This window comes from Trichechus manatus, unplaced genomic scaffold (genome assembly GCF_000243295.1).
Source record: "Trichechus manatus latirostris isolate Lorelei unplaced genomic scaffold, TriManLat1.0 scaffold00023, whole genome shotgun sequence".
In the NCBI taxonomy this organism is placed as follows: Eukaryota; Metazoa; Chordata; class Mammalia; order Sirenia; family Trichechidae; genus Trichechus; species Trichechus manatus.
The window spans coordinates 12,566,453-12,573,418 of NW_004443959.1; the positions used below are offsets into that span (position 1 = coordinate 12,566,453).

The following is a 6,966-nucleotide window of genomic DNA, read 5'->3' on the forward strand; positions in this document are numbered from 1 at the left end:
ACACACACACACACACACACACACACACACACACACACACACACTTCCTGAGATCCAAGTTCTAGGTACATCACCTCCTACCTGTGTCCGATGCCAGATCACAGAAGCCCTGGAGTGGCCCAGCTTGTTCCGGCAGGGGCCTTTATCATAATGTATCAAGAGGAAATCATCCTGTGAGAGGCAGAGAGAGAGCAGGAGTGAGTGTAAGATTTCCGCTCCATTTAGTGAATGAGCCCTGCCTGAGCTACATTTCTTTTTTTATGCTTAAAATAGATATGAGAAGGTAAGGACGCCAGAGGAAGAAAACACTCACCTACAAACCCTTCACGGCTGTCACTACAGTGCCAGGGATCCCAGTGCTCCCCAGGCGCCCTCTGCTCCACAGTCCAGAGGAGACCGTGCGAGCCGGCCACTAGAGGGCGTCCTGGACCAGATTTCAATCCTCAGCCTGAGAGGGCCTCGCTTGGCACAGCAGCTGTGTCTTGATTTTGTAGGAAAGAATCTTGTGCTGATACAGGACTTCTGAACAAGTAGGTCAGAAGCTCTCACTACACTAAAAATGCTCTTCCTGGCCACTGGTTATATTTTATTCAACTCGAGTCCATTTTGCTTTTGGGTCTTCTGAATCATCTTGACAGGATATCCCCCCCGGGTTAGATGATTTTCATTTATCTCTGGTCCATCCTCCGCCATTAGTCCCAGATTTCTCACTCCTCTAAGCTCAGACTATTAAAAAATTTTCTCACTATTTAAGAACTAGGCCAAGCACCATCTTCTACCTACAATTTCCACAATTGTCTAGAATTAGTAGATCCCTTCATGGAGCCCTGGTGGCACAGTGGTTAAGAGCGCGTCTGCCAACCAAAAGGTCTGCAGTTCAAATCCACCAGCTGCTCCTTGGAAATCTTATGGGGCAGTTCTACTCTGTCCTTTGGGGTCGCTATGAGTTGGAATTCACTCAAAGGCAAAGGGTTTGGTTTTTCACGGTTCTCATGGAAACGCTGTGTTCAGGTGTCTGTTATAGGGTTCTCACACTCTACCTTGATTTACAATCACCTTCACAGGCTTGGTCTTCACTAGATGGTCAGATTCTTGAAGCTGGGACCCTCACATTTATGTCCATGTGTTTATGTTCCCTAGCCCAGTGCTTTATACCCAGCATCTCAGTAAATATCTACAGAGTGTGTGGTGAATAGTTTTTCTATACAAAACCCTCTGCTCCTTCATGAACAGGAAGTGGCATTTTCCATACAATTGTCAAGAAGAGGAAGCAGTTAAGTAGTACAAAGGATGTCACCCATGATGGTGTATCCACTTAACTGTGGCTGTAAACAGACAGCCTCCTTTTAAGAAAAGAGTAAATAAACAAAGGACCCAATGTGTCTGAGAGAGCAGGAAATCATTCTTCTGATAACAGAGATAGTAGGACCTGAGCTGCTGTCTTCTGGCCCTTAAAAACAACGATGAGAGAACTAGACTGGGTAGCTGTAGCCAGCTGTCCTTGCTCTTATCTTGAGAATGGCACCAGTTTTAAGTTCGCTGTTTCTATAGGTCAAACCTCCTGATGCCTGAATGCGTAGTGGCATATCACTAAATCCTGACTTATTTATGGCAGGGGAGCATGAAAGGTGGAAGTCTCAGCCTGCCAGTATCTACCTCACCCCTTTACCTAGACTCTTCATCTGTAAAGGGAAGGGCAGGAGTAGGCAAGCTCAATGCCTCTTCTAGCCTCAATACTTGTCTTCTCTGAGGCTATTTATGAGGACTTCTGTCCACTCTGAACTTTGTCTTCACTGAGGCCTTAATTATACTTTCTTTTACACTGTTATTAATTTACACATAACCCTGATATATTTCATTTGTATATCTGAAACATGAACCACATCATGTTGCGCTACTCAGTTGAAAAGTCTTCCATGATCTCCACTAGCAGAGGCTCGCAAACCCAGCTACACATCAGAATCACCTCAATAGCTTATGAAATATGCAGATGCCTGGGGTTCACCCCATAGATACTGATTCAGAAGGTCCAGGGTAGGGCCCAGTTTACCAACTCTCTAAGTGACTTTGATCCAACTCATTCTTGGACCAGTGCTTGGCTAGAGTCCAAACTCTTAGCTTGGCCCTCAGAGACTTTCACCAAAGTCCCAGCTTTTCTGTCCAGCATTTCTGGTCACGGTCAGGCCACACAAGACTTCATGCCATCCTTTATCACATCCAGTTCTTTTCTAGTTGCCTGCCTGGGTACATTCTGCTCTCTTTCCCTGGTGAACTCACAATCAGTCAAGTAGTCAACTGTCACTGACCTCCCAGCTTCCCTCAGACCCAGTAACTTCTTGCCTCTGCTGGTCTGCCAATAGACATGACATCCATCCTCACTACAGCACTTTCCACAAGGCATTGTCGTCATGCTCTATAAGGTTTCCCGCCATGGAGAGATGACATGCTCCTCAAGGGCAAGGACTATGTTCCCTCAGCTCTGCAGCCCCCACATCTAGCCCAGAGTGAGCCACAGACTCTCACGGCATGCTATCTGAACCAAATAAAAGCTTATTTAAAAAGTATCTTTCTTAAACACCAAAACCAAATCCGTCCCCATCGAGTCAATTCCATCTCACAGCGACTCCATGTGTTATAGGGTAGAACTGCTCCATAGGGTTTTCTTGGCTGCTATCTTTATGGGAGTAGATCGCCAGGACTTTCTTCCAAGGTGCTGCTGGGTGGGTCTGGACCACCAAACTGTTGGCCTCCCCCAGGGACCTTTCTCATACCTTCACAAAAGCACTCGAATGTGGTTTTTGTAACATACAAATGCTTTAATAGTGATTTCAAGTGTATGCATGAAGCACTGGGACATCACAGTCCCAAGCTCTGCCAGGAGTCTAGGTGTATTTAAGTTAAGAGGACACATTTCCTTGCTGTTGTTCAGAGAAGTCTCATCACACCCCGTGGTGGGAGCAGAAACAAAACACGCTACAGAAAGCAACAATCAGGGAGATGTTCAAAGATAAAAATAAATTTTTTACAGGAATGCAAATATTTTAAGGTTTACAATTTCCTGTCAAACTCTGGCTTAGAGGCAGCATGGCTGGATACAAAGATCATGGTTTTTAAGATCACTAATCTCCTTGGATCCCCCTCTTAGAAAAGGAAATCATAATTCTAACCCTGACAGAGATCATGCATGTGTTAGATAAAACAGGTATGTACAGAGAACTACACAGTGCTGGCACGTAATAATTATTTCAGTAAACATTCATCATTCCACCTCTTGAAAAGTAGTAAGAAAAGACAGAAACCACACTTGTCCCTTTCTACTGTAAGCAGCGAACGTGAGGGCAGCATCTGCAGTTGGGAAGCAAAGAGACAGTTGAGTTATGGGCTACACCAGTAAGAGGTTCAAGGAGGAGACGGGCTTGGCTCTGTGCAGAGGAGGGGGAAGTGATAAATATGATCAGAAGGAAGTAGTCTAAAATAGTTTATAATTCCTTCATACCCACATGTGCGAGAAATAGTGCCTTGGGTGGAAAAATTCCCGAGGGGAGAGACCATTTAAGTGCAATGCCCTCCCTCCTCCAAAGAGCACAGCTGGATCCAAGCCTGAGATTTGTGTGCTTGTCTTAAATCATTGTTATGGTCCTTGATAAATCACCCCCATAGCAGACTCCCTTTCTTCCAGAATCTCCTTTCGATGGCAGCCGAGTCATTTTTCAGCAGCCTTTCAACTAACTACAGAGAAAAACTGGAAACCCTTGGCCACGAGGATGATGACTTTCAATGAGAAAACCTGCAGCACTGGTTTCAGTCATTTGTTCAGGCAGAAGCTGGGGCTGGAGTATGCCTTTTTGCACAGGCCGGAACCTACTTTAGAACTTGAGTCAGACGTATTTCTGCAGAAGCTACAGCAGAGACTACACAGCTTTGTGCTCAAAAGGAGAAAGGCAGGGGGGCTTCCCTCCCACCCTGTATCCTGATCAAGGTAGTAAGAGGAGGTAGCAACAGAAATCAAACTCTTGCCAGTCCATTCCTAATACTTGCCCTAAAACATCTGACCGTATGTAGAAAAACTGGCATTTCGCTTCCTTTACCCTTTGAGCAAAGTTACAAGGCGGCCAGGCATTAGATGACCAGTAACCAGTTGCTGTAGTCGATTCCGGCTCACAGAGTTCCCATGTGTGTCAGAGTAGATCTGTGCTCCACAGGGTTTTCAGTGGCTGATTTTTGGGAAGCAGATCACCAGGCCTTTCTTCTGAGGCACCTCTAGGTAGACTCCAGCTGCTTTTTCTTTAGCAGTCATGGGCATTAGCCCTTGACACCACCCAGGGACTCCTAGGTATTAGATACTCTATCATAATTTAATGATCAGTTTTCAAAAAACTGCAATATAATAAGATGCAACAAAATATAATAAGGTTTTGAAGGCCTTAAAGGACTGCCTTAAAGGGCTTGTAATGTTTCAGAAAGATCTTTCCAATCACCCCCTTCCCACAGCATAAGGTTAAGAAACAATCTAGTTGTTTGGACTTAAGCTTAAAGAAAACCAGTTCTGCCAAACTGAATTATTAAACTTGCCTAAGAAGTGAACATGAAGCCTTCAGAATAGGAAATAGTAATATTTTCTCTGGATTTGTTCAGCTGCCCCAGTTTCTACTGTAAATTTAGCGAACAATTTAAAGTTACTAAATCTATTTTTGAAGGAACAACTCAAAAGGAAGTAATCTGTTCGATTTTTCAGAAAAAAATGGCTTTCAAGTTTGAAAGATCTTGAACAGATGTGTTACCTTTTTTAATATTCCATCTCAAATATACTCTCATTTTCTTGACAATTGACAAGCCTGTCCTTTTCAGGCTAATGCTTTATACAAGAGGCAGACAAAGTTCCCAGGCTGGTCCACACTGCCCACTGTTATGAACACTTTCTCCGTGACTTTAACAGCCTGAGTTGACCCTTCTCAGCCATGACGTGCTAAGCTGAATAGCTCTGATACAGCCCCTCCTTACTGATACTTAATGAGGAATAGTGCTTTAATATCAGAGTAAGGTAAGAAGGAATGGTCTTTTGACAGATCCAATATGAACTCCTAATAATGTAAAATACAGATTTATCTTGACTGTAGTTTATTTATATCTTAATGGCATAATACTGGAGCCCGGGTGGTGCAGTGGTTAAGAGTTTGGCTCCTAACCAAAAGGTTGGCAGTTCGAATCCACCAGCCACTCCTTAGAAACCCTAGGGGGCAGTTCTACTCTGCCCTATAGGGTTGCTATGAGTCGGAATCAACTCGACAGCAACGGGTTTGGTTTTGGGTTTTGGTATAATACTATTACTGAATGAGCTGGATACACTCATCCCTGCTGTACAAAACAGACATAAATATATCCCTTTTATGATATGTCTTGATTATTCATTTTGATTGCCACTAACTACAGCGGTCTTAACAGATGATTGGCTCTGCTATTTAATCAGAGTGTTTAAAAAGTATGCACAAATGAACGCTTCTCTATCCGAAGTCATAAAGTCATCGCTTTGGTAAAATGTTCTCCCCGCTCCCCCCACCAACATGAGTGAGGAAGAAGAACACAATGCTGGAAAGTGGCATTTGCATCAGGCCCTGAAGATCCAGAAACAGTCTGGGACACTGAGAGAGAGGGGATTTAGCTTGGGCAGACACACAGGGACGGTGTGTTTAGGAAACACTCTTAGCAGAAGAGCCTCAATGTAGGGTACACTTGGGAGACTGTTGGCATACGAGGCTAGAAACTCCATTCTGCTGGACAGGAAAGGGCTTTGTAGGGTGTTTCGCCCTGTTGATGACATGAGAGGCAGTGAGTACAGAAACTGCCCCGTGCCCAGCATGCTTAGTTTCCTGCCTCTATTAATCCTTGCTATTCCACCAACAGTCCCCTTGGACAAAATCTAAGACTCTATCCATCCATTTAAGCCCGAGGCTGAATCCCAAACCTGAACTTATCTTTCTCTCCCAAAACTCCTGTGCTAATTACTGTCTTCTGATGACACTGACCTTAATGAATTAGTATTTTAATAAACACAGAAGAAAAAAGTCTAATGTTGTTACTTAACTATTTCACAGGAATAACCTGTAAGCTCTTTAGGAAATGGCTGTTCTATTTTTCTCATTCTGAATCTGAACTCACAGCTAAACACATCAATTTAAAGCTTAAGGCCATACTTACATCAAGAGACTCAAGACAGTACCAGCAGAAGGCGTGTTTGCAGTTTTTACACATCATCTGGGCACAGCCTTCATCACGTTCAATGTAGACTTTGCACTTGGGGCAGCGTTTGATCGGCGCATCGTCCTCTTCCATTTTGAAAGCAGAACTGTAGGAGAAATTCCATTAGGGCCTCCGCTTAGTGGGGTCCAGGGAGAGATCTGTCAGCATCAGCTCAGCTGGAAGCATTCGATTAACTAGACAGACTGAGGCCATTTTTTATTAAATGAAGCAAAACAAAGCCAACCAAGCAAAAAAAATCCAGAAAACAATCACCAAAAAACTATGAGTTAGAGAGTTTGGGTTAGAAGAAGGAAAAACAGAGCAATTCCAGCACAGATGTAAATTTAGATATAAAGACAAAAGAAAACATGGCAAATGGCTTTGAATGGGTGTATCTGATTAATGGGATTATGGTTAAAGTTTATGTTCTTATTCGTGCATTTGTTTGCTTTTCAATAGGTTGATAATATGTTTGTATGCACTATTTTACTATCAAAAAATGCACACAGAAGCACACACTAATCACTTAGTTAGATATATCTGGCTTGTCTTTACAAAACGGTTTTCATGGGGAGTCTGATTAGGGTAGCAGCGGTCAGCATAAAGGGCTTTAAGCCTAAGTCCAAGTGCTGGCTCTTCCACTCATTAGCTGTGTAATAACCTTTCTGGCCTTTAGCATTCTCGTCATTGTGTGGATAGTATATGATCATATACAAAAGAGCACAGTGT

General features: G+C 43.4%; 1 protein-coding gene across 1 annotated transcript in view; it reads right to left on the reverse strand.

The window, feature by feature from the left end:
- The window catches only part of RNF144A (ring finger protein 144A), a 171,860-nt gene that overhangs the window by 12,745 nt on the left and 152,149 nt on the right, over positions 1-6,966 (reverse strand). Inside the window, exons 6-7 of the mRNA XM_023728229.1 lie at positions 6,196-6,343; positions 82-171 (exon numbers count right to left, since the gene is read on the reverse strand). Coding sequence (XP_023583997.1) covers positions 82-171; positions 6,196-6,343 — 238 coding nt within the window. The remainder of the gene's footprint in view (positions 1-81; positions 172-6,195; positions 6,344-6,966) is intronic.